Genomic DNA, 24924 nt, shown 5'->3' with positions numbered 1-24924 from the left:
AAAAGACTTGTTGTTTTGAGTTTTTTGAGCCATGGAACAATCTAGTTAAATCTGTAATTAATTTTCTAAATTATATTTAAGAAACTTCAATTGAAAGATAATATCATGTGCAAATTTTTTTATTTTATTTATTTTTATTTTTGTAATTTTTTTTTTCTCTGGCAAAGGCGAGCATGACAAGAAGTAAAAGGTCCTCCTACTCCTATTTGAAAAGGGCGCGGGTTCGTCTGCCAAAAAACGTAACGAACCCAAAATGTGATTGTGGGCTCATTGAGGTAAGTATCAACAGTTTGTTTTTTTCCATTACATGTATGCTGATGTGACTGTTGAAAGTTATATATTTCAAACTGAAAATGCATTGGGAACGTTCGATTTGTGACTATCGGACATGGGAGCCATCCTGAGAATCATTGCGTTCATCGTATTATGTTGAGAAATCCATGCATATAAATATGAAAGTGATCGCATATGTATGAGTTAATTTCACCTCAATTTCACCTCAATTTCACCTCAGTTTCAAACATTTCCCTTGAACAATATTTTATAACCTTGAAATTATTTCCATAAATGTTTCAGTTAGTTCAAAACAATAGTATCGTGCTCACGGTACTAGCATATTCATATTGTTATTAAGCTTCCCGAGATGGAATTTTTAGTACAAAAGACGCTTCCTCCAAAGCAAAACCGACAGTCTAAAAGGCGCAGTTGTTCTGAGTAAACTTAAGGAAAACCCGTCACTATGTTAATACCAACGTCGTATTTATTTCTTATTTTTTTAAGTCTCATAAATGTGGCGGAAAATCAGGTACCGCTGCCATCATATATGTTAGCAACATCACCTGAGGTAAGTAATACCCTTCCACAAATTATTCATTCTGACCTCGTAAAGACATCTTTTTCGTTTCTACCCTCCTAACATAAAGCCTCCCTTCGTGGAAATCCCTGGAATTAAAAGCAGTTACTTTGCCTTGATTGCGAGAGACACGTTATATCTGTTGGCTACTCGGCTTCAATTTTCGTAAGTCTAGTTCCGTTCTTTGTTTTTCAAAATATTGGAAAATATACTATTCACCTTGGTTAGACAGTTTGACCATAACGCACCCACCTGATTTCCTGTTCGGAGGTTACAACAATGGCAAATGGGACGGCATCATCGGACAGCTATTGCGAAAAGTATGGCGAATTTTAAGTTTGATAAGTGGAAACCTGATAAGCACCCAATTGTTAACTGTTACATCATTTTAGGAGGCCGACTTAGGTGCAAGCTTGAATGCTATTACTTATGCCCGATATACAGCAATCGACTTCAGCGTCCCGGTGATATACGACGTTACTGGTATTCTAATTCCTTTTCCGGATGAATCTTCAAAAATCATGGCAGCCCTTCAGCCATTTAGTATAGAGGTAGTTTTCATCACACTTTCATACATTTATGGACAACATGTGAACTTAATTCTTAAATAGGTATGGATGGCTTTCTTCTCCGCGACCTTCCTGATATGCCTAACCTTATCAGTGGAAGGGAAAATCAATTCAAGCAAAAAAACATTTGGAGACCACATTATGTGGGTTATTAGCATCATAACTAGTCAAGGTACTATTTAAAAGCTAATTTAAAATAATAGGAAAGCAATCTCATGGAATAGCAGTAAGTCAATGAAGCTAAAGATAATAACACATAGAGAATGATTGTTTTTAGTACTTGTAAAAATGAAAGGAGCATAGTATAACACAAAATAGCAGTTTTTACACTTTTGCTTTTGCCTGGACGGGCAGATAGAGCTTAAACTCAGCAGGCAATTCATCTTCAGAATACAGTCTGTCAGAAAAGTAAATACGACGGATTCTGCAGTTGGCATGAATTTGAATCCTTAAAGTTTCAACATAATTTGTTCCATAAGCTCGGCGAGTGAAATCAGCCAAATTAAACTGAATTTGATTCCATCCTTCATCAAGCCGCATTGGCATTGTACATATGAAAGGTTTCACCCTTGTAGTTGACTGGTAGTTGCTTGCTCTGAATCTACGCCTAACATTTTTATCATCTAGTATCTGAAATTTTTGAAGTTTCACATATGATTAACAAAGATTAATGAATAACTAAATCTTATGCTAACCTGAACTTCAAAGGTGAAATATTTTTTCATGTTCTTGACAATCATAACAAGATAAGGAAGTTTTATCCCTAGGGTTTTTTTGGGATCAGCAGGGCATGTTATGTATGTCGTTGAAACATTGGTTCCAACGATTTCTAAGACAAGTGACTGCAGATAAATATTCAGTTAATTTTATTTTAGTTATTATTCTGGTTTAAGGCTGTTCGTTATTTCTCTTAGAGATTTTACCTGGATATCGTTGTCAGTTATTCGCTTGATATGGCCATTGCGCACAATTTTGTCCCAAAGTTGCAAAGGCTTGCTTCCAATGCTATAAAGGACTGAAAGAAATCCACTTTGAAAGGTGTTTTTAAACATTTTTTCGGATTCAGTCGGGACTTGAAGAGACGCATGTAATTTGCTGATATTTGAGAAGGACCAATTCGAGTATTGTTTGTGTTCAATAATCTACGGTTGTCACAGTAACACGGCGATGCCGAATTGGTCAATTTGAATCCCTTCGCAATCGTGTGGCTGAAATTATGGAAAACTGAATAAGTTTGTTAAATCTAGCTTTAATTTTCACCTAATTTGAGCCATTTCTACCGTCGCTTTCATGCAAGGTTTTGGATATTGCGAAAATCGATTAGCCTTGCGTCTTACAGGTAAACAAACTTACAGGCGGTTTTATAGAACTTTAGAATTCGTAAGCTTTACGAAGTATTTTTGGCTTTCGTAGGAGCCACCTGGAGTTTAACAAACGTAGTGTTTATCTACGTATATACAGGAGTGTTGACATCCCTGCTGGCCGTCCCCAACTATGTTCCAATTATTAACACTTTAGACGAATTAGCTACAAGTTCGATTATAAAGCCCGTGACGATCAGGAGCACCGCAGTCGACGATATGATGCTGGTTTCAAACTGAATTATACATTTTCACAAATGCAAAAATTCGGTCTAAATGATAACAGTCGGGTACCATTACAGAATGCCAAAAATGGAACGTATAAGTTAATCGGCGATACTTTCCGGAAATATCCAAACGAAACCTTGGTAGCCAATACGCTTGTTGGTGTCAACAGAGCCGTTGAAGGGGGCTATGGATTCTTAGAGGTATTGTACCTACAAGTTGAAAAAAAAATCCCTGCCAAGGTAATATCGTCATCTTTTAATAGCCAAGAACCTCGCTTCTATCGCTAATGGAGAATGATCGCAAGGAACACAAAGTTTGCCGAGTCACTTTGGCCAAGGAGACATTTTACCCTAGAGCCTTTGCATACCTTCTCCCAAAGAAAAGTCCCTTCAAGGATGCATTTGATCGACAGTAATTGAAAACAATTTATTTAATATTCAATTTGCAAGTTTTTTTTTTTTTTTATGAAGGATATTGCTGTTCCAACAATTTGGATTTATCATTCACTTTCAAAGAAAAATTGTCTTGCAGAGTAACCGTTGCCTACTGCAAAAAAAGAAAGTTCGAAGCCGAGCACCCAGATTTACTTTGGATCATGTCAGTAGTTCATTCGTCATTCTTTTTGTCGGATACGCTGCTTCATTCTCTAGTTTTGTCTTCGAAAATATCAGAAATACTTTCGACTACGATTGGTAGAAACACGTACACACACAGTCGAATAGAAAAAGGACGTAGGAGGTAGGATTTTATACATGTAGTCCGCCCAGCCTTGCATAGAAGTGGAAAATAAACAAATATTGAGTGCAAGAAAAGAAAAACTTCTTTTCTTAAACACGCAAGCGCTGCATTCCATGATATCCTCGACAGTATGAATCATTTTTCGGAGTTACCCTGACATACCTTTTATATTGCTGAGTGTGAACGGTCCAGTTTTAAGTCTCTCCCATGATGTCGTGTTCTGCGATTCTTACTGCTTTCGCACAGCAAGTTTCTAGACCAAAAACACCGCCAACCGAAACAATAGGTAAAATCGATTGAATCTCCTCTTTAAACTAGTTGCTGTTGTGCAGTATTACATAAGAAATCCTGTCTACATCTCAGCAGCATAGGAAACAACGCACAAGTATTATGAAGTAACAAAAGAAGCATGTTTATAGCGGTCCCGGAAGGGTCGATACTCCACGTACCTGGTTGTACCAGCCAAAAGGAATGATTGTCATAATAGGGTAGGACGTAACGTTCAAGATGGATGCGCCACAAAACGTAATGCAGGGCTATGTAACACTGACTTTGCTCAATCTAATAAGTGATACAATAATAATTTCTCTTTAATATTTCTGTTACCTTTCCATAATACCTTTGAGAGAAATGCCCAATTTTACGAAATGACATGGCAGTGTTAATTCTTCTTCATTACCTTTTTGTTTTCTCATTTAAGTTAACTTGGAGAGTGACATCCTCAGCGTGGCAGCCTTGGCTAATGCTTATGCAACTTGTCACAACGTTCAGGACCTGCTGTACTTTCGGGGGTTTTCATCTAAGCCAGCTCATGTAAAGCGCGGGAAAAAAGGAGCAAAACCAAGAACAAAAAAGAAAGGTTCCTGATGATAATCAGTAGTAAACCAACCATCAAACAGCAAACATTTCCTGAATATCAAAGAAATATGTTGCTCGATGATGCTGGCGAACTGTGGCTCTAGTGCTTCATTCTCAGAAAGCATTAGTGACTCTCGTCTCTAAAATTGTATCTCATTCGCCATTTTTATTTCCACAATTTGGTCTGTATTTGTCATATATTTAGCCATCAACGAACTCAAAATAAAATTCAAATTTTAAAATATCAGCATACAAGATTACAAGTCAAGATAAATCGTAAAATCGGCAATAAAAATATAAACGAAAGACAACAAAAAGGAAAATTGCAACGTTGTCCCATTAAAAATGTCAACAGTTGGCAATGAAAACCGGTAAACTGTAAGTCTGTAAGTAAGCGCGCCAATTGTTTCCGAACAGGTATTGAGAATAGACGTGTTTGTGTGTGGTGTTTGCAAACAGCCTTGCTGTGTTAAATTCGTTTGATGTCTTGCCAAGTAAGTCTTCTGTTTTACTTATAGTAAGTTAAATACAGATTGTGGGAGATAATATGAAACAGTGTTATGCTCGAGTTCATGCTTGAAACAGTCGTGTTCTAGGACTTCAAACTTGCTCGTTGAAAAATGTAAACTGCACAAAACCAGTAGCATAGAAACAATTTGCAGCAGTAAATAAGAGTATATTGTCCTTTGTATTTCTTGGTTTTGTTACTTTGTATTGCCCAAAAAAGTAAAGTATATTATTATCTTAAAGAATTTCAAGGGCCATAGCCTTGATTCCATTCCATGTTTCGACGGCTGTTTCCATTATTTGTGACGCAGGCAACTGGAATCCGAATTCTCCAGTATCACGCAGTTCGAGAAGATAGGCATATAAAATACTTTCTGCAGAATAAGCGTGATCTACTGTAGTTCCTGATGCAATATCTGTAATAGGTAAATCGTAGTTGGTCAAATGTGTCATTTTGGATTCGTCCAAAGATGGCGTGAAAGTAAAAAAAGGTTACGTACATATTGTATCAGCGTGGTTTCCATATTGGTACTGTGTACCATAAGTATTTTGAAGAGCTTGAACTCCAATAGACATTACGCGTAGCTACGTTTAGCAGCAGAATTAGAGTTATTGTCTATTGTGACATTTAAAATCGATTACCATTTCGTCGTATTCGAGGGGAAGATCATGGGTATAGGCATAAGGTGACATCCACTGCACATCCATTGTAAGACCCATTCGTAGAACGTGAACATTTCAAAATAAAAGAAAGGGGTTATTAAATCGTTTTAAAGGAATTGTCTCGTAAATGTCACCCACAAGTTGAGAATACGTGTGAATAGAAATTGCTGCTTTGACTCGAGGGCGATTAGCTATCAACACATCTCTAACTGCACTCGACTCTTCCTCGGAAAAACTGTAAGGTCCGTGATACGTATCGACACAGGCTATGTCAGACGCTCCAAGTCCGCCAAAATTCGTGTCAAAATTCCGATTGATATCCACACCATAGCAAGTGCTGCTGGGCTTACGATTTTTTCGCCACAAGCGATCCTGTTGGAACCGAAGGATTTGCCCATACATTTGTCAGTAACTTTGCGTTCGTTATTCTTTCTAGTACATACAGTTGTCCAAGAATACGTGTACCCATCGGGATTAGTAACAGGAGTAATTTTCCAGTCGAATCCATCGACCAATTGGGTAATTTCGCTATCACTTCCATATTTGGTAGCCAACTACAAAATATTAAAATTTGACATTACAACTAAAGTAGAAGCGGCGATAGACAAATTATTTTACTTCATTGATAAACCAAAGGCAGGTAGAAGGGGCAGCCCATTCTCTGGCGTGAACGGCGCATTCGAATACAATTACTTGTTTGTCTGGATTACTCCCAGTGCTAATGGTGGCCATAGTCAAACTGCGGTTCTCGAAAGTCGTGCCGATAGACGAAACGGAAACAAGTGGATTTTCCAAAGCCAATTGTTCCATGTAGGCGACAATCTAGGGCAACGAATTTGTTTTTTCTTTATATTTTGTTTCAAGGCGAGGAATTGTATTTTTACCTCTTCGTAAGTATGGTAATTTTCAAAATCGAAAGCCTTTTGATTTTTTGTCAACTCACGACGAAGTTCAATAGTTTGGCGTTCTTCCTTTTCAGCTTTGCCAATGTCTTCGACTTTGATGTGATGCTGTATTCCGGCGGAGCTCAGCGAACGTGCCAAACCCTCATATTTTCCAGGAGTGACATGTATGTCCACCGGCTTACCTACCCGGTATGGGTCCGTCCAGAAATCCAGGGTTTCATCTGAAGTCTGTAAATGACGTAAGTAGCTCAATTGCACGGCATTAGCTGCCCGAACACGAACCACCTTATGGCTTAAATTGTAACATATTTTAAAAATGAAGACAATGCCCTTAACTTTAGTATTTCGCTTACCCGCTATAATCGATCCGTTCGCCTAATGAGGCTGAAAAGTTTACAAGGAGGAGGGTAGCAATACCTACGTAGTAGCAAAACCTCATTTTCTTACAGCCTTTCAACGTATTGCAACTTGAAGAACAACTGAATAACGACCGTTTAAAAAAGGCAGATCAAGTCCCTATCAGTATCGTGGTTGTTTGTTTACGCCCGCCATGAGACAAATCGATAATGCCCTGACGTTTTATTTTTAAACAAAATAACTAACAACAAGATACCTATCCTGTGCACACATTAAGGGTTTTACCGTCAGACACGTCTTCAACGAACCTTAAAGATTAGAATAAAGTTTTTTTTTTTTTTTTTGTTATTAACCGTGTAATTTGAGATTGCGTGGTCAGCAACCTAACGAACTTGAAAATAATCAATAGTTACACGATTCAGGACGAAACTGAAGACCATTTGACGCAATTGACCTTTGCACCATTCGCTTGTCTATCGTTACATACCGTCAGTCGAGGCCTGCGTCACATTATCTTCCTCTTTTTGTTCGGTGGGTGGTAATTTTCTCTTGAAAAATCCAAGCTATCAAATGGTTTTAGAATTAATTATTTAGGAGATCTTGGATAATAATTGATAAAATATTACCTTGTATAAAACGCCAGTAATAATAGAAAGAATTAGAACAGCTCCCAAAGCACTGACCAAGTAAATCCACCAAGGAGTTGCATCGGCAAAGGAGCTTGTTTTACCAGAAACCATAAAGACGAGTGAATTGTTTGAAAAGATTTTGTCAAAGTTTCCTGCAAACATTGGCAACAGTTGATTGGGCTCTGGTATTTTTGTAGTAAGCTCGATAGTCATTCTCGCTTGCGCAGTAGAAGCTGTGTCCTGGATTTCAGGTGTAACATAGAATTTCCTACTAAGACACTTCTTGAATCCCGCTTTATAAATGATATCTTGAGTAAATTGTTCTTGCTTATTCTCATAGAAAAATATCCGACGACTGCCCTTTTCAGCGTTGGAGTCTAATAATATGGAAACGCGGAGCTCCACTTGGTCCGCAACGCTCAAACCGGAGTATGTTATGCAGAAGCTGATATCGTCGCATGCCACAGGTATCTTTGTTACGCCGTCAGAGGAATTGGTGATTGAACATTGACTGGTTTTTTCTAGATTGATTTTTTCGGAGACGAAATTTAGTTTGCTATTAATTTTGGCTATCGGACGGGCGGGGATGTAAGCCACAGCAGCAGATTCGAAGCCACCGACGACCACATCGCTGTATTTATTACCATCGAAATCGCCACCAGTTATGGCAAATCCAAACGTCTGTATAGGTGGGTTAAATGCATTTCCGAAAATAACTTGACTAGGGCGATCTCTAAGGCCGTTATTTGTTCCATAGTAAATGTAAACCGTTCCAAATCCTTCATTCTCGTATGGTGCTCCAATTGCCACGTCATTGAACCCATCAGCATCAGTGTCACCAATACCTGCCACAGCATACCCAAATCTACCACCAGGTACTTGCCCTTTGAGTTCTTGAGAGCTATTTTGTTCATAGGTGTTGTTCGATGTTTGGTAGTAAATGTAGACCGCCCCAATTTCAACTTTGAGATCGGTACTTTCATAATCTGTGTAGTGAGGGGCGCCGACAATGATGTCATCCCGCCCATCGCCGTTAATATCCGATACGGCTAGCGAAGCTCCAAAGTGTTCACCCGGCTGGGACCCTAGCAGACTCGCCAACTCTTGTTTAGTTTCCTTCTTCAGTAAGTACACCTACAAGATAGGAAAGCTTTTGTATAGGGATTGATTTTTCATGAGAAACCAAAAATTGTTCATGATTTTTCATGAACTTTCGTAAAATGGTCTACCTTTCCAGTGAAGGAAGAAGCAATATGGAAAGCAACCGATAGCAGCAAAAATTCTCCCTGTTCAAACTGTCGTATTCCGAATATGCCCGACGCCATTGCGTAACCCAAGTACCATTGATCTAATTCGGGGTATAGAGCGGGAAATATCAAACTCGAAGAAGTTGAGGGCTTGTCCTTGTGGTAGCAAGTAGGGCCTCCGAGAAAAGGCTTTCGGGGAGTCTTTGCGCTCTGCAACAAGATAGATGACATTAGTATTACCTTAATGAAATCCATTAGGAATAGGAAAGGTCTGACACACTGGCGAATAAGTGGCTGAAAATCCCGACAAACAAACACCTTTTAAAAATAAACAAATTTTCTGTTAAAGTAAAAAAAAACCGATTGCAAAGATGACGTAGTTATTTTTGACGTGTTCTTACGTCGAGGGTAAGGTAGCTGAATTTTGGAAAACGAATTAAGATTATTTTCGCTGGAGTAGCAATCCCCTTCAGTTTGCGGACCGGCACGGGGTGAACAAACCTACGAAATTTGATTGTTCAGTGTCAGTTGCTAAATGTCAAGTAATAGAAAATCTATAACTAGAACAAATCCTCCACTGCTAGCAACTGTAGCACCGAGCCATCCATTTTTTGGTATGATATAGGCATTACCTGTAGTCATAAAGAAAAAGAATAGTATTAGTTTTCCCGGATTTAATTACGCTTGTTGCCTGGCTTACGATTGCGTGTCATGAGTTCCACTTTGTCACAACCGAATCCAGCTTCTCCGTCAAGCGATCTGCACTTGTAAAGCGCTCCCCCAAAGGAATTTTCGCCCGGTGACCCAACTAGCCATCTGAAGAGCGATAATTGAAAAGCAATCGAAACACAGCATAGGACTTAAGGGAGAAACCTACTCTGTCACTGTTTCATTTGGCTGATAGACATTCAGACTATAACCAAAATAAGATTTGGGTAAACTTCTAAATATTCTCTCCTCTCGAACGTCCAAATTCCATGTCCAAACTGTGGAATTTGGAACCGCGAGTAAAAAAAGAATCAAAAAACTACGGATGATCCTTCGGAGAACCATCATTTTGACAAGAGCTTGTTTCAGGATCAATTAGGCTTCGGTAACGTTCACCAGGACACTGCACAATCTTTAAAACGCAAACTGTGTTTGCACAACCATACAGGATGTGTCATGTGGTCGTGAAAATATTGTCGGTCGATGGTTCCCATTTCTTTTTGTTTTTACCGCAGTGACAAGTAGTGTTAAGACATACGTCTTATCTGGGATTGCAAAACAATAGAAAAGGAAATGTATTGAACCCACATGCCTTGTCAAAAGCATCTTTCTGAATCATTTCTCTCGTAAAAAATATTAAGAAATAACACATTTCCGTTGGTATCACTCGTTTATTCAGGATTGTATGTCCAAACCCATCTACGAGGATTCTTCGTCTACCATGTTGTCCATTTCGGACATTGGTCGTTTGGGATTCTCACCCGTTTCTTGCAAAGGTTGGCTTTCAGGGCCTGACGCCAGAGTTGCTGTCATTGGCATCGGACGATTCCTTTTGAAAAATCCAAGCTAGAAAAAGCGGAAATGGAGAAAGGCGGTCGGTAAGTCCAATGTTTCATTTACTTTTTTTTTTTTTTTTTTTAAGAAAATCCTTACGCGATGTAGAACCCCAGCTATGGCAGCCGCAACTAGCACAGCAACAACTGCACTGACAAACGGGATCCACCAAGGAGTAGCTTTTAGGACGTTTAGTTCTTTTTTGATTTTTGTTACATTAACCACGACTTCCGTTTTAACCACCGGAATTTGCGAACCGTCTTGTCCGTAAGGCAAACCAATTATATTGGCTGTCATCACCGTGCGTAGGGTGAAAATATCAGTATTCAGTTGCTGAAGTAAATAGGCAAATGATAGAACATTAGTTGCAGTCTGATGGACGTGTTACAATTGTTTGGTGGTTCTATACTTTAAGCAGGGCTTCTGAAGACAGTCGACCGTTAAGTCGAATAACAATCCGCTCGCTATTGTTCATTTTTTCCGTGACACAGTCGATATTTATGACTCCTACGTTAGGGTTAGATGTGAGTTGAACAGGATCGCAATTGGCATTTCCTTCGGTCACTGTCGGTTGAGCTGTTAACTCGCTTATGGCGTATCCTTCTGGTGTGTGCGTGGGTGTGACGATTCGAAATTTTGCACCGATAACGTCTGAAGGACCTACATTTTGCACTTCGTAAAATTGTGTATATTGAGGTAGTGCTGTACTTTCGTTCAGCTGTAGAGCCGTCATGTTAACAACTAACGCTTCTGGTCTAGACCAACTGCCAACAAAACTTCAATTAGCCAATTTTACAACTAAATGGATTTTGGTCATTACCCGCTGAGTGCCAGTTTTGTTTCAGCCTTGAAAGTTAGCTGTAGCAGTTCGCTGTTATCGCTTTTCGTGCTGTCATCTTCTTTGTTTGTGCTGTTTGTCTCGGCAAGGAAGGAGACAAAGGCGTCGTCTCCGGGAGTGGGTTGCAATATTACACGTAACCGGGCGGTTTTCATAGCGGGTAGCGGATTCCCCACCTCGCATCGCAAAGCGAGACCGTTAATTTCACCGGGAGGGAAGCACAAGATTGACTGATCAGTATATTCTTTATCCGTGTTGATGAAACTGAGCACAGGTGGTAAATGAAGGTAGAAATCGGCACCGAAAGCATCCTCACCGTCGTTATGGATTTCCACATCGATAGTCAAGCGTTCATCCGATCCTTGAATATACGTTTCGCTGCTCCTTTGGTTCGTGAAGGAAAATTTACATTTATCGCTTTTTCTACAGTCGCTAGAATTTTATTTTACCACTTACATGACAGCTTTCATTTGCAAGTCAGGAACACAAATAAGATCCGATCCACAATCTCTGAATATTGACAGAAAATTGGAGCTGGATCCTTTGCCTTCATAAATATCCAGAATAGCCGAAAGTGGCCCAGGAGTTTCAACCAAACTAGTCACTAAATTGACATCCATGGTTGACAGTTTGTCACGAATATCTGGCCGAACGTATACCATTTCTTCCTGGCAAAGTTTGTTTTTCTCAGTTAAACCGATAACTTTTGTCAATCGGTTATCGTTAGTTTTCATGAAGAGTAAACGATTTGCTTTCGGCTGTTTGACGTCCAATATAACGGTGATGTTTGTATTAATGTTGCCGGGAACGCCTGTGCCGCCGTAAACTAAACAATATCGTAGTTTCGCGCAAGATACGGCTACAGGCGAGCTACCAGTTGTCGTTGATGGAACTTGACATTCTTTCTTTTCTAACGTAATAAATGCCGGATCGAAACTGATTTCACTTTGCACTTTCACGACCGGTCGAGCAGGGAGGTTAACGACCTTGTCAGACAGATAGGCACCAACTATTAAATCACTATAGGCGTTTCGGTCAAAATCATTACCTCCCGTAACAAAAGAAAAACCGAAAGAGCGAATTGGCGGATTAAACGAGTGTCCGTGAATGACTTGCCCTGCTTTACTTCGGAGACCAAGATCCGATCCGTGATAAATGTAAACTGTTCCTGATCCATCGTTCTCCATATGGAGCCCCGACGGCCAAATCTTTAATTCCGTCCCCGTTCGTGTCGCCCAGCTCGGCCACTGCGAATCCAAATTGAGCGCCAGTTGTTTGTCCTTTTAGAAGAAGCTCATAAGGACTTCCTCTTTGATAGAGTCCTTTCGGTGTTTGATAAGTACACATAGACAGCGCCGACGTCAAATTTGATTTCAGAATTTTTGTAATCCGTGTGATGAGGTGCTCCGATGACGATATCATCGCGTCCGTCGTTATTTATATCAAATACGGCCAATGATGCTCCAAAATGTTCTCCGGATTGATATCCTACCAAATTGCTTACCGGTCGAAGCCCTGCAAGAGAGTCTATAAGAACTACCTAAAGAAATTGCACCAACTGAGCATATTACTTTCGTGATGATACTTTGCACTCTACACGTTATTACTTTTCCCGAAAATCTTGAATTTTGATGAAATCCTATTGACGCTACGAGCCCTTCACGTTTATTTAACACATTTCCTGCTGCAATTGCGTAAGCATAAAAGGCAAGATCTCCGCTTAGTAAATCGGGGTTGGATTCATCGGGACCAGTAGATGCAATCAATCGACCTACGGTAATTCATTGATGTAAACAATCGAAAATATTAACTTGCAAACAATAGATACCAGCGTTCAAGTCGCAACTTGGCCCTCCAGTGTAAAATCGTTTTCCATCCTGATTTATTAATAAAATATTAAAACATGTTTTCGTTCTCGCCGAGTAATTAAGCACTTACTGACGATAAGGCAGCCGAGAAACCCACCTCACAAAAAGCTGATAAGCGGTGCAACGTTAATCAGAGTTTACGTTCAAAACTGAAAAAAATATATATATATGGATACAGTACCCTCATTCCAAGGCATATAAGATGTAAAGGAAGGCAGACTTCCTTGGCCATAAAAGCATTCCCCCGTCACCTTTTCTCCAGTGCGCGGAGCGCATACCTATGGCGAATTAAGAAGAGTAAATAGAATCCCCTTTCTTTCAGTTTTCAATAGAGCATATACCATAGCTGTTCCGTTTCTGCTAACTACCGAGGCACCAAGCCATTGATTAGCTGCTTCCATATCTAAGCAAAGTCACACTTTTTTTCACAATGGGCGAATTAGATTAGTGGAAGTAGCAAAACACTTTACCTGTGGGAAAGTTGGTAAATCGTGTGCAGCTTATATCCCCTCCGCGTGTTTGGCATTGATGCAGAGCACCCGACACATCTGAATTATTAAGATTAAGTCCTCTTGGTGCCCCAACAAGTAACCTTTACGAAACGTGTCCATAATTTTGGTCAAAGTAATATTCTTTTAAGTTGTTTCTCGTACCATTTAACAGCATTATGCTCGTGGACGGCCAGGCTGTATCCGAAATAGGAACCTGGTATTCCAGATGCTTTTAATGGGAACTTAACATCTAGATTGAAACCATATGCTCCGATCGCTATGGCAGTTAAAACTGCAACTAGTCGAATGCAAATGCGCATGTTGATTAGATGCAATTTTGACACTTCACATTTGTTGAAACTGTATTTCAGTCAGTAAGTCAGTGATACTTATTTCTTTTCGCCCTCCTCTTCAACTTCGTATCAGTTACGCTTTATCTGATAAGGATCAGCAGATGGCAGGTACTAATATACAGCGGCCTATTATCTCCCCCCTCTTGCGGCACACCGGAACATAATTTTGAAAGTGATATTAGTGTTAATTGTATTTGATAACCTATCGACGATGAATATACATTGTCAGTTGCATCTTAGCGTTATACATTTGCGTGGATAGAACTGCCTGCTTATTTGTAACGCAACGCTTTTCACAACTAAAAGCTTGTACAATTTGTTGAGTGCCGGATGTATACTCTTATATTAAGTAGAGGCGATCGTTAAATACGCGTTCTTTAGCTCATATTGCGCCAAAAATATAAAGCAATACTTTTTGGCCAATATCAGATAACGAACGGGTATGTTGATCAAATGTTCTGTATAGCTAATCGGAATGAAATCGTTTGTGTTCTTTATTTGTGTCACAGCATTTACAAAAACCGTGCTAATCACTGAGTCAGAACACAAAGAGTTCCACTTTGCCATTTCAGAAGCATTTGCGATGCACAGTAGTCGGATCGCTTTCGTTGTTACGCCCCCCCCCCCTTCCTTCGAAATGTACATTCCCTTGAATGTGCGCGTAGATGCCGTAGAGAGCCCCTCCAAGGGGAGTTAGTACGCTCGAGTGGTTTTATGATCTTGATCGTCGTAGTTGCGGGAACCGAGTCAGTGATTTCTTTTTCGAGACGGTTGGCCATGCCATTCGGTATTTCCATTAAGGAGTAAACTATTAACGTACAGTTTTTTAAATGAAGTTTGGCGTCGGACTTCATAACTGTAAATGAATACTAGTTTTCACCGGCGAAATCTGCCTCATCTTGAATCATTGTCAACTACTGTAAACGAACCAGTTTCCTACCGCGTAAAAAATAAGTTATTAATGGTAGATGCGAGATACCTCACGTTTAGTTTATTCACGTAAAGCTTTTGATCACGTTATCAAGACGGCTACAAGTCAGCCAAGGAAAGGATGTATCAGCAATTTTGGTACAGGACATGATAGCATTCGAAAAACCAAATGATGGTCAACTAGTTTTGGGGTTTATGTTTCCTCACGAATTTTGAGAAGCGTTACATCAAACAGCAGTTCTGGTTTTTTCTCTCGCTGTTTTTGTCCTTGATCAGCTGAAGTATTTCGTCCCGAGTATCTGCTTGATAATAAATAGAAAGGAGACGCGCCGGATTCTCTCCAAACTGATTCACACAATTTGTTTCCGCTCCATGCCGGATAAGTAGCTGCAGGATTTCAATCAAGTTGTTTCCTCTATAGTGTGCACACAAGTGTAGAACAGCAGTGTTCCCCGCCCAATCTTTGCTCTTCACTTCAATACCGTGATCGATTAAAAGCTGAATGATGTCAATTAGATTGCTTTTACCATAATACTGACATAGAAGGTGTAAAGGATTAGCGCCATCTTTGTTCTTGCAATTCACGTCTACCCCGTTTTGCATTAAAATGCGAATGATTTCAATCAAATTTTCGTGTTTGTAACTCCCGCATAAGTAGAGGAAGGCTTGTGATCCAAGCTGTTCTTTACAGTTCAAATCGATTCCTTCTTGCACTAAAATTTGGACGACGTCGGGGAGGTTGTCGCCATGGTAATCACGACAAAGATTCAGCAAAATCCGACTTGGGTTTGTTTTCATCCATGTTTGTAAAATTTCCTAGAGTAAATTTTCATTATCGAACCGTCATGGATTCATAAGTTACGATTTTCCTATACCTCCGCAGGCTGATTAGTTTTCATACTAGTAGGGGATTAAAACAGGCAGTTGAGCTGTACATTCACTTGGATGCACCAGTAATAGAGATCATACTGCACCAATTAATTTCAAATTATACATTGTGAAACTAATTTTATGAATAAAACAAAAAAACTAAAACAAACAAGTTGAAACTTTATACCTACCGCAAAAGTTAAAGAACTGAAGCTTCCACAAAATTTGTCCACGTTTTTTACGAGCATTCGAAATAGATACTATACGTTATCTGACCTATCTGCCCAAAAGTTTTGGTAGGTGACAAAGCAATATTAGCTTGTATGACTATTCTCCCTCAAGCGACGTTGCTATCTCCTTTTGATACATGTTAAAGACACCACTTTATTTTCGTTTACTCAACGGCTCTCGGTGTTCGCGAAGTTCCTGATAGCCTTGGAGAAAAAAAATCACATGGTAAAATTGAACACTGATTTTGCTTAAGTTATTGGTTTTCTCGTCAAACCTACGGAATGCCGAATTACTCCCTAAATTTTCAGCATCACAGGATGCACCATTAATTTTCCCGATATGGATTCTGTCTAGATGGGCTCATGTGTACAGTGTACACCACCGATGTGATTTTTACGATATTTCTCTCAATAGATGGGGTTTGCTGTAATAGGAATGTAACACAGGTTTGAGGGTAGTTCAGATATGTTTTAACGTTTTGTGGGTTATTGTGCTGCCGCTCCCGGACTAGTGTTTTTGTAAAGCTGAGATAATGGCGGACTGGGTGTTTTGCGATTTGAGTTTGTATGTACTGTACCCGTAACGTGTTTTTATGAAAATTTATCAATGATACGAGTCTTCTCCCGTCCTTGAGACGGTGAAGTGCTCCAAACTCAAGCTGAATCAAGAAAACAAAAACAAAAAACAAAAAACAGTGCGTAAGGGATTGCCAGGCAACCCCGTATACTAAAGCAAACCGCTCTAGTCGCACGTTAAACATTTACCTACCTACCTAATCATGTAATCAATGATACGGGGCGCGTCAAGTGGCAAATCAGACGAAAATTAATGTTCATGAAAAATCGCGATTTTGGTCAAATTCGACTTTTGGCTAAAAACACGTCATTCCAACCCCAAATTTGATAAGGATCACGAAAATCCTACTCGTTTTGTTATGGGCTAACTATTTCCGGAGATATTGGCTACTTCCTGTTACTTCCGGAAAATTTTCGTGACAATTTGCATAACATAAAAATTGAGATGTGTTATTCTAACAATTTCAAATACTTTTCTTGCATGCGTTAGGGTGGTGCAGCTATTATTCCGTGTTTATTTTTCGCTATTAACAGTACAGGCTGACCCTACGAGCAACGACAGTATTAGCTACAAATGTTTTAACGCCTTGTCTTGCAACTAGTACTTGATATTATAGGTTTTTATGTTTTAAATTGGAATTCAACTATTCGAGATCAGTAAAGTTCAAGCACTTAAAAGCAAGAATTGTACTGATTTTGAAGTAAAATCTATTTCTTTGGTTTTCAGGAGGAAAAACTAGATGGCGTTGATGTGCGTCTATGATAGCGTGACAAGCTAAATTGGTGTTTGTTACGTTTCTACCCTGTTAGTGGTTCAAAGAATTTTTCATCACATATTAACGGTATGATATAATCTATTCAGTATTGCTATGGTTGTGTATGTATTGAAAAGAAAATCCTTAAAATAGATTACTTTTTGTATGTTGTTTTATGGTAGGTGTCAGCTGCTGAACCAGTGGCCTGCATTCCTGTTATCAATGTTGTCAATATTTTTAAGCCCGACTAAGTTAGGGGCACTCACGCCGTTCGCTTCCGGACATTGACATTCCTCCTTCATGTGAAACTATGGGGTGAGGACCCCTAAAGCTAAGTCAGGTAAAACAAAAAAGTAAAGTAAGTGAAAGATCACTCTTAAATAGGATTGAATTTTGTATTTATGCTAAGGTAACAAGCCGTTTTCTGGTAGAAATTTTAGGCTGTCTGCTGAATGTAGATTGCGTTCTATTTTAAACATTCTCTTGGTTAATAAACTAAAATTTGTCACCTTTTCACGATTATTTGCATGATACACTCGATTGTTGTTTGAAGGTGGATTGTCACCAGACATCACTTGAATGGTACAATATGTTTGCGTGTTATTTCTTTCAGTTCAATTTTCTGTCAAACAATGTTTTCATTCTCCAGGTACACCCACTTTCAGCAGCCTTACAGTGTGCTTCATAAACACATCAACCCCTGAGATAACATTATCATTGGAAATTGTGTTTTTGTTTTGGTTCTTTTCTCCACTTTATTATCCATATGCAATTTTCACACTACTTCATGGTATGCCAGTTTCTTGAGTTCGGTTAAAATAATTTTTTTGAAATTTTTACCTACTTTTGGAAAACCAGGTGGGATATTTTATCATCCTGGAAAAATGATTCTGGAACTTGATGATTTCTAATATACAGCTGGTATTCAGTTTTATTTTTACATGTACAACATAGATCTGCATTAATGTTGTTTTGCTTTCCCACAAGCAAGATGAGATTTAATGTTTTTACATTTCAGAATGAGCTTCCAATGTGAAGTTGCGAGTATTTTAGATTACGGATTCCTACTTTGAAAACCAAACTATTTCCTTCTACAAATGGATTTTGAAGTATCATGTGCATGTGGTATATATGTACTGTATGATGTAAGTACTATTGTGTGCTGCATAATGTTATCACTTTATGGAATCAGTTCATTCAATTGTGACCTATTTTCGTATTCAAAATATAGACCTTTGTGAAGCCTTTAATTGGCATTATATAAAAAAAATTACCATGGAAGGTATTTGTTACAGACAGATAGATATTCCGAATTTTTAACAAATTTTTTTTTTTTTTTTTACCTTCAGGAAGTTCTTGCAGGATCTGTTATCGACCGTCTATGTTATGCAGTAATTGGATCTGCAGTTTAGTTAGAAACTGTTACTTAGAAATGTGCTCAGCATAGAATTTATGTAAGACAAGTTTCTTAATTTGCTTCAAGGATTTTTTTACATTGAAATGTGTTTGTTTGGTTTTTTTTCTACCTAGATGAAAAATGATATTTGAGTGAAAAAAGATCCTGGTTGAGACAAGAGATTTAAAAAATGATACTGTTTGGAAGGACGACCGGCAATTTCAAGATTCATTTATTTCCTTCCACTTTATAGTATTTATTTATTTTTTTAAATTGAATTGCATATCTGGGCTCCCTTCTTTTCTGTGGCCCCGTTTCCCCTTGACTCGTAATAAGCCCGTAGGGGGTCATGCCCCTACTGTGATCAGCAGTAAAGGTTGTGAGTGCGCTGTCCGGAAAGGGGACGTGGGGGTCCTCGAGTTCAATGATATCATTGGAGGGCGAAGAGGCTACCCACAAATCCGAATTAACGGTTAATCGCTCACGTAAAAACTTGTCCGAAACCTTCCATCCTTTTCCGGCTTCTCTTAGCCACGCACCGGGTAATCTCCCCGGTGATTCAATTCAATGAAATTTGTTGTACATGTATGTTGTCCCAATAATAGAAAAATGAAAAAAAATTTAAATTTTGTTAAATTGTTTTCGATAGATATATAAGTAGTCACTTTTCAAACAATTTCTTGTCATATTCTCGCTTGCCGAAACAATGAACTCAGTAACCGAACATACACTACCATAGATTTGGGCTACTTAGACTGGGACTCGAACCTCCAACATTTAGAATCCCAGTCAAGCATTCAAGCAATATGGCAATTGTTCCTGTGCTAATTGTAGTCTGAATTTGTTGGCATATCTACTCATGCATTACAAACAAGGTTATTAAGGGATAAATTGCTGTACGATAGTAAATTGAAGTTGGCTTCATGGAAAAGCATTGGACTGAAGATCCGGTGGTCAAGGGTTCGATCCCCAACCAAGTCTATACATATATTCACGGAAATAAAATATAAATTGCAATATGTGTAAAAGTCTTTATTGTCCCTCCATCCACCCACAAATCCACCACACATTTTACATTTCACAATACAACACTTTACAAAACATACATAAATAAAATTAACCCGTTGGCTGCCACGCCAGTAACATCTACGCTAGCTACATCGCTATCGAAAGGATAGCGATCAAGGGGGACTTGTCCGAAGACAAGTCCGGGCTGATATGATGATGGAAGCCGTTATGGGAATGCACACCCCAGGAAACCACCACCACATCTAGAAGAGGGAAGTCCCTACTGGTGCATTGCCTCGACGATCGACTTTGAGCCACACGGCTTGTGCAACTGTTCCACCCATGGCATATAGACCATTGGGCAGAACAGCGCTGCCGGACCCTAACAAGCTTTAAAAAAAAAGGGGATCAAAGTGGGTGGCAGCCAACGGATTAATTAACACTACACAATTACACATTACAAAATACAACGATACCACAAAGACGATGCGATGAAGTGAAGAGGTGGTGACCAAGAGGGACGGGCGAAGCGAAGACGGGGCGACGGGCGAAGCGAAGACGGGGCGACGGGCGAAGCGAAGACGGGGCGACGGGCGAAGCGAAGACGGGGCGACGGGCGAAGCGATGATGGGACGACGGGCGAAGCCAAGACTGGGCGACGGGCAAGGCGAAGACATGTGTTGGCTGTTAAAGTAAAAATAAAGGGAGGCTGTAAAAATATTGTTTGCTAACCATTGACAATACAATAGGAACTGTCTGCTTTTACCGGATTGAAAATTACATGAGATGATGAGTGGGCAAAGAGTATAGAATGATCTGAGGTATTCCAATCCATTGATTTTGCCTTGTTGGTGATCTCCCTTCGAGGCCAGCATTCTTTCATTTTAGATAGATGAGTTAGAAATAAAAGCACAACCATGCCAATTCGATTCTGATTGCAAAAATATAAATCTAATACCACACCCTGCAACTCAAAATCCTGCCACTTGATAGGCTAAGTAGAAATGACGAGAAGATTTTTGAAATTGTTATGGTTAATATTGCAACACAATATTATGGTGCACTTTTCAGATCAAAACTGACAGGACATGATGAATGAGTAAAGAGTAGCAGAATGACGTTAATGTCATGATGGTATTCCAACTCATGGTTTGTGTCATTTCTAACCTTTCCTACGGTTAGTATCTTTTGCTATGTAGGTTTCATCAACTACTTCTGAAAAGAAGAATGATGGCTATTGGATTTTGAGTGCTGAAATTTATGTTGAATACCTCTCAACGTGCAATAGAATAGTAATAGAGGAGATGGAGTGTAAAAGTAATAGTTTGGATCTGGCAGCTGGCATAGCTGAACACAAGTTTACCTATTGCACAAAAATAATCCACTTGATTTTTTTCACTCCAAAACAAGGAATGAATGAAAAACTCAATAGTTGAAATCACACCATTTAATTTTATCAAACTTATCACTGTAATGTAATAGTATAGTTCACAAAGTTCACAAATATTCAAACAGGTTTCACTTGTCACACACAAAACATAGACAGAGGCGCAGTTGCGCCATCTGTTATCGTAATTTACAACCAACGCGAGTTGTAAAAAGAATTTCTCAACTTCAAAGTCATGGAAAAAGTGACACCAGAGAATCAATTGGCAGTCGTATAAAACAGCAAAAAACGAGGGAAATAGTATATGTATACATGTGGTTGTTTTTTAAAGGCGTTTTTATTGGCTGCAATGATCTCGCCGGTTTCTGCCGCGTGTGTGTGCTCTTTCAGCAGTGTCCGGAGTATTGCTGCTGCATCAATTCATGGTAGGAAGTAACTGAATTCTAACTCGTAAAAGTACAGCTCGCTGAGTTATGGCAGTCAAATTCTGTCGTTCATCTGAGAATAAATAATTTACTTTAATAAAGCAACTGCCGTACTTTTTCCATTTGGATTTCTTCTTTCCAAGTTACGCTCGAGACTTCTGTTAGTGAATAAGATAGGATTCTTCAGTTTCTTCAAAGACTTCCCGTACTTAAGGATACCCGCATACATCAGTGTCATTGATCTAACTAGAAAACAAAAGATTTCAACATGTGGCTAGGGAAACGAATTCGTAAGATTACCTTCTTAGGATCTTGCCAATGCTCCAGACACAAGTTGAAGTAGCTTACATCATCTTCGGCTACTGGGATTGCTAAGGCATCATCGGCTTTTTTTTAGGTTTGGTAGATTGAGCCGAGGGACATGGCTTTCGTATTTGATGGTATATGGCTCCACTTGTCGGATTGCATTACTGGCCGTAACAGCGATGCCGCAAGTGATGCACGGGACAGTTACAGATTACTTCTCAATATCGCCTACCACATATGCTTCTTCCTCAGTTTCTGGGAAACGTAAATTTGTTAGCCTATGCTATAGTTATGCCCAGTTCCTGACTTCCAGATGAGTTTTCTTTTACCAAGAAACACATAACCAATGGGGAAAAAAAAAAACTAAAAATAATTTAACTCCACGATGAAAGGGAACGTTTTGACTAAGATCCAGCTCTCTCTGAACTTCCCGTGGTTCGTTTCGCTGCTCATAAGTGTGATCTTAATTATTTCTTATTGTTTTCTATAGCTATGCAAGGTGTTGAGCCCCGTTCTAGAATGCGCTGCGGGAAAATATTGACAGGACTTACCAACAAATATTTTTTTCCCGAAACCTTTCAAATGGGATAAGTTAGCCTGCTATATACGAGTTGTGGCCAATTTTAACCCTCACTGGTCACTTCGGTACTTCCTGAACGCGATGTATTTTATACATTGACGTCCGTAACAGTAGATAATCAAAGATCGTTTCAAGCGAATTGTCAGGTAAAATCTGCCGAGGAAATATAATTAAATTAGACTATTTATCTTTGAGTGCACGATAATCTGCCTAAATACCGTTCGCTTATTCCGTGCTCGACATTTTCAAAACCGGTTTTACGGCAATTTTCTCTGCTTCCTCTAATGTTTCAACCTTTTTTCTGCTAAATGAGATGCAGTTAAAAAGGAAAGAAAATTTCATAAGACATAATTCAATATAAAAGTTACCTTACGGGCAAAATAAAGACAAACTCAGCACTGCACTGCTGACGTAGTTTCCCATGACAATTGTCACATGAGAAGCAGTTCTCCATTTCATTTTTTTTTTTGGGGGGTGTTTTTTTTTTTTTTTTTTTTTTTTTTTTTTTTTTTTTTTTTTTTTTTTTTTTTTTTTTTTTTTTTTTTTTTTTTTTTTTTTTTTTTTTTTTTTTTTTTTTTTTTTTTTTTTATTTTTTTTTTTTTTTTTTTTATTTAATTTATTTTTTTTTTTTTATAAAAAAAAAAAAAAAAAAAAAAAAAAAAAAAAAAAAAAAAAAAAAAAAATTTTTTATAAAAGGAATTTTTTTTTTTTTTTTTTTTTAAAAAATAAAAAAAAAAATTTTTTTTGGGGGAAAAAAAACGCCAAAAAAATTTTTTTTTTCAAAAAAAAAAAAAAATAATTTTTTTCCCAAAAAAAGGGAAAAAAAAAAGGAGAAAAAAAAATTTTTTTCTTTTTTTGTTTTTTCCCAAAAGGGGGAAAGAACCCTCAATAACAGTCTAATAAGAATTTGTCAGAATAAAGGCAGAACTTACCAATAATCCAAATCCATCACAAGGCAACATTAAGTTAGGTTATTCCTTAATAAGAAGAGGAAAATAATCTAGCAATGAGAACTAAGATAAGATGAAGTATGTCTTCAAAGTTTCAAAGAACTTCTCCAGATTTATTAAACTTGTTTACAATGAAGGAATCTTCATAACTTAAATGACTGATCATTTTATATTTCAATATTCTGTATGTAAAGAGGTATTGTAAAGATTGGTGCAAATATAAGCAGAACTTACCAACAATCCAGAACCATCACAAGAACATTAAGTTTGGTTGTTCCTTAACAGGAAGAGGAATAAAAATACACTGTTAGCAGAAAGTTTCTAAGAGAAATATGATTAGATGAAGTATTTCTTCACAATATCAAATAAGTTCTTTCAGACTTACTAAAATCATTTCTGTTGAAGGGATCAACTTTTTGCCATCGAAGCTCCAAAAGTTTGTCATCACCAGGCATAAATTCAACTTTACAGATCACCTATTAGTATTTAAACTGTAGAATGTGTAAAGCCTTTGCAGAATTCCAACCTACAAATCAACTGATAATGCTAGACTATGAAGTTTTATGATAATGTCATTATCAACATTGTTGCAGGTAATAAGTGTTTATCCTTCTTTGAAGAAGTACACACTATAGATGTGTTTCATTTAGCACAGGCCACAGGGGGTAGGAAGAATTCTTCATTTCTGCAGTCCTCCAGCCTCTTGATGCATTAAACTGTCTCAGGTAAAATATAAAATACACTAGCTTCTGTAGCCAGTAAATGGGAAATATTGCAAGTTTCACAAATTCAAACAGAAAAGGATGGACAGAAGAAATACTGGTATCTGGGTCACAAACTGACCAATCCCCATGGCATGTTTGAGCTGTTATTGCATCAACACACACTGTTTACTCTCTGGTTACTACATTTCTATACTAAACTAGACCCAACATCAACACAAAAGACAAAATATCTCAAAAACCAATTAGGAATCAATAAATAAATTTTTAAACCATACCTTTATGATGGGAATTACTAAAGTAATCAAATGTACTCCAGAGTTAACAAAGTAGATGTTGGAAAGAAATGTGACAGTAACCAATACTCATTCCACACATCCTCTGACCTCCATTTTACTTCCAAAAGATGTTATGTTAGTTCCTCACATTAAATTCCTTTGAAAATTTTCTCTCTAATTTTTTCTGCTAGCCTAAAAAATCATTACAAATCATGTAATATCACCTACATAAAAACTAACTAAAAAGATTACAAATTTAGGTCCAAGTACAACTCCTAGAAGGAAAAAAAATTTCTCTACAATAAAAAAAAAAAATAAAATTTTTTTTTTTTTTTTTTTTTTTTTTTTTTTTTTTTTTTTTTTTTTAACTCAATTACAAATTACAATTTCCCTCATTCCATTATTTCATTATTTCCATACATACTGTACATCGGGATTCTGCGGCCACCTGGTGTGCAATGGTTTTCAACGCCACCCACTGATCTCAGCGCCTCTTTCGGAGAC

The 24924-nt window shown here is 38.2% G+C and overlaps 6 protein-coding genes and 3 long non-coding RNA genes across 29 annotated transcripts; 2 read left to right on the top strand and 7 right to left on the bottom strand.

Moving 5' to 3' along the window:
• The first annotated feature begins 181 nt into the window (after window positions 1-181).
• Window positions 182-4581, top strand: LOC116927918 (probable glutamate receptor). 4 transcript variants are annotated; one of them, XM_032934971.2, is made up of 11 exons: window positions 182-275; window positions 781-844; window positions 924-1018; window positions 1086-1173; window positions 1246-1404; window positions 1465-1594; window positions 2720-2761; window positions 2836-3011; window positions 3086-3211; window positions 3274-3422; window positions 3482-3850. In XM_032934971.2, the coding sequence occupies exons 2-11, from the start codon at window positions 824-826 to the stop codon at window positions 3705-3707; spliced, it is 1212 nt and encodes a 403-aa protein (XP_032790862.2). In that variant the 5' UTR covers window positions 182-275; window positions 781-823; the 3' UTR covers window positions 3708-3850. The 4 variants fall into 4 exon arrangements, with proteins under 4 accessions (XP_032790862.2, XP_045035301.1, XP_032790869.2 ...); XM_045179366.1 differs by lacking the exons at window positions 182-275; window positions 3482-3850 and adding an exon at window positions 4450-4581 and having other exon boundaries at window positions 300-844; XM_032934963.2 differs by lacking the exon at window positions 182-275 and having other exon boundaries at window positions 301-844.
• Window positions 1690-2590, bottom strand: LOC116927960 (cilia- and flagella-associated protein 20). Its single transcript, XM_032935012.2, has 3 exons — window positions 2346-2590; window positions 2118-2264; window positions 1690-2052 (listed from the first exon to the last, which is right to left on the bottom strand). The coding sequence occupies exons 1-3, from the start codon at window positions 2472-2474 to the stop codon at window positions 1747-1749; spliced, it is 582 nt and encodes a 193-aa protein (XP_032790903.1). The 5' UTR covers window positions 2475-2590; the 3' UTR covers window positions 1690-1746.
• A 695-nt stretch (window positions 4582-5276) lies between the features above and the next one.
• On the bottom strand, window positions 5277-7193 carry LOC116927939 (carboxypeptidase B). The gene is made up of 8 exons (XM_032934984.2): window positions 7036-7193; window positions 6662-6974; window positions 6396-6599; window positions 6221-6331; window positions 5916-6149; window positions 5757-5810; window positions 5615-5699; window positions 5277-5530 (listed from the first exon to the last, which is right to left on the bottom strand). The coding sequence occupies exons 1-8, from the start codon at window positions 7119-7121 to the stop codon at window positions 5352-5354; spliced, it is 1266 nt and encodes a 421-aa protein (XP_032790875.1). The 5' UTR covers window positions 7122-7193; the 3' UTR covers window positions 5277-5351.
• Window positions 7194-7384: 191 nt separating this feature from the next.
• LOC116927908 (integrin alpha-5) lies at window positions 7385-10039 on the bottom strand. The gene is made up of 8 exons (XM_032934952.2): window positions 9793-10039; window positions 9616-9731; window positions 9477-9547; window positions 9317-9416; window positions 9196-9233; window positions 8898-9125; window positions 7666-8802; window positions 7385-7602 (listed from the first exon to the last, which is right to left on the bottom strand). Exons 1-8 carry the CDS (start codon window positions 9969-9971, stop codon window positions 7519-7521), a joined length of 1953 nt encoding a protein of 650 aa, XP_032790843.2. The 5' UTR covers window positions 9972-10039; the 3' UTR covers window positions 7385-7518.
• Window positions 10040-10280: 241 nt separating this feature from the next.
• LOC116927898 (integrin alpha-PS2) lies at window positions 10281-14043 on the bottom strand. Its single transcript, XM_032934941.2, is given in 14 exon segments — window positions 10281-10469; window positions 10557-10790; window positions 10867-11221; window positions 11278-11679; window positions 11752-12479; window positions 12481-12633; window positions 12635-12835; window positions 12903-13066; window positions 13124-13172; window positions 13234-13271; window positions 13345-13441; window positions 13505-13566; window positions 13634-13755; window positions 13817-14043. Coding segments are annotated over 14 exon segments (2910 nt in total). The 5' UTR covers window positions 13975-14043; the 3' UTR covers window positions 10281-10322.
• On the top strand, window positions 10364-19142 carry LOC116927968. Of its 9 annotated transcripts, none has more exons than XR_004396892.2 (9): window positions 10364-10501; window positions 17341-17455; window positions 17551-17708; window positions 17922-17950; window positions 18018-18158; window positions 18227-18513; window positions 18600-18650; window positions 18718-18822; window positions 18899-19142. It is a non-coding gene; the product is annotated as an uncharacterized LOC116927968 (long non-coding RNA). The 9 variants fall into 9 exon arrangements; XR_004396910.2 differs by having other exon boundaries at window positions 17551-17777; XR_006651609.1 differs by lacking the exon at window positions 17922-17950.
• Window positions 14984-16233, bottom strand: LOC116927946 (poly [ADP-ribose] polymerase tankyrase). 2 transcript variants are annotated; one of them, XR_004396877.2, is made up of 3 exons: window positions 15999-16233; window positions 15813-15905; window positions 14984-15753 (listed from the first exon to the last, which is right to left on the bottom strand). XR_004396877.2 is itself a non-coding variant. In XM_032934996.2 (2 exons), exons 1-2 carry the CDS (start codon window positions 15834-15836, stop codon window positions 15160-15162), a joined length of 618 nt encoding a protein of 205 aa, XP_032790887.2. In that variant the 5' UTR covers window positions 15837-15989; the 3' UTR covers window positions 14984-15159. The 2 variants fall into 2 exon arrangements, 1 of the variants encoding a protein (XP_032790887.2); XM_032934996.2 differs by lacking the exon at window positions 15999-16233 and having other exon boundaries at window positions 15813-15989.
• Window positions 19143-20317: 1175 nt separating the features above from the next.
• LOC123469414 lies at window positions 20318-22931 on the bottom strand. 4 transcript variants are annotated; one of them, XR_006642681.1, is made up of 8 exons: window positions 22844-22931; window positions 22689-22771; window positions 22442-22623; window positions 21885-22145; window positions 21044-21830; window positions 20736-20987; window positions 20539-20648; window positions 20318-20456 (listed from the first exon to the last, which is right to left on the bottom strand). It is a non-coding gene; the product is annotated as an uncharacterized LOC123469414 (long non-coding RNA). The 4 variants fall into 4 exon arrangements; XR_006642680.1 differs by having other exon boundaries at window positions 22689-22774; window positions 22839-22929; XR_006642679.1 differs by having other exon boundaries at window positions 22839-22929.
• A 420-nt stretch (window positions 22932-23351) lies between these two features.
• On the bottom strand, window positions 23352-24724 carry LOC123469415. Of its 6 annotated transcripts, none has more exons than XR_006642686.1 (3): window positions 23806-24718; window positions 23655-23741; window positions 23352-23447 (listed from the first exon to the last, which is right to left on the bottom strand). It is a non-coding gene; the product is annotated as an uncharacterized LOC123469415 (long non-coding RNA). The 6 variants fall into 6 exon arrangements; XR_006642688.1 differs by having other exon boundaries at window positions 23355-23366; XR_006642687.1 differs by having other exon boundaries at window positions 23356-23470.
• Window positions 24725-24924: the final 200 nt, after the last annotated feature.

The sequence above is a fragment of the Daphnia magna genome, linkage group LG1 (genome assembly GCF_020631705.1).
Source record: "Daphnia magna isolate NIES linkage group LG1, ASM2063170v1.1, whole genome shotgun sequence".
Lineage (NCBI taxonomy): Eukaryota > Metazoa > Arthropoda > Branchiopoda > Diplostraca > Daphniidae > Daphnia > Daphnia magna.
Note: the sequence above shows the minus strand (reverse complement) of the source record. Positions and strands in the feature narration are given on the sequence as shown.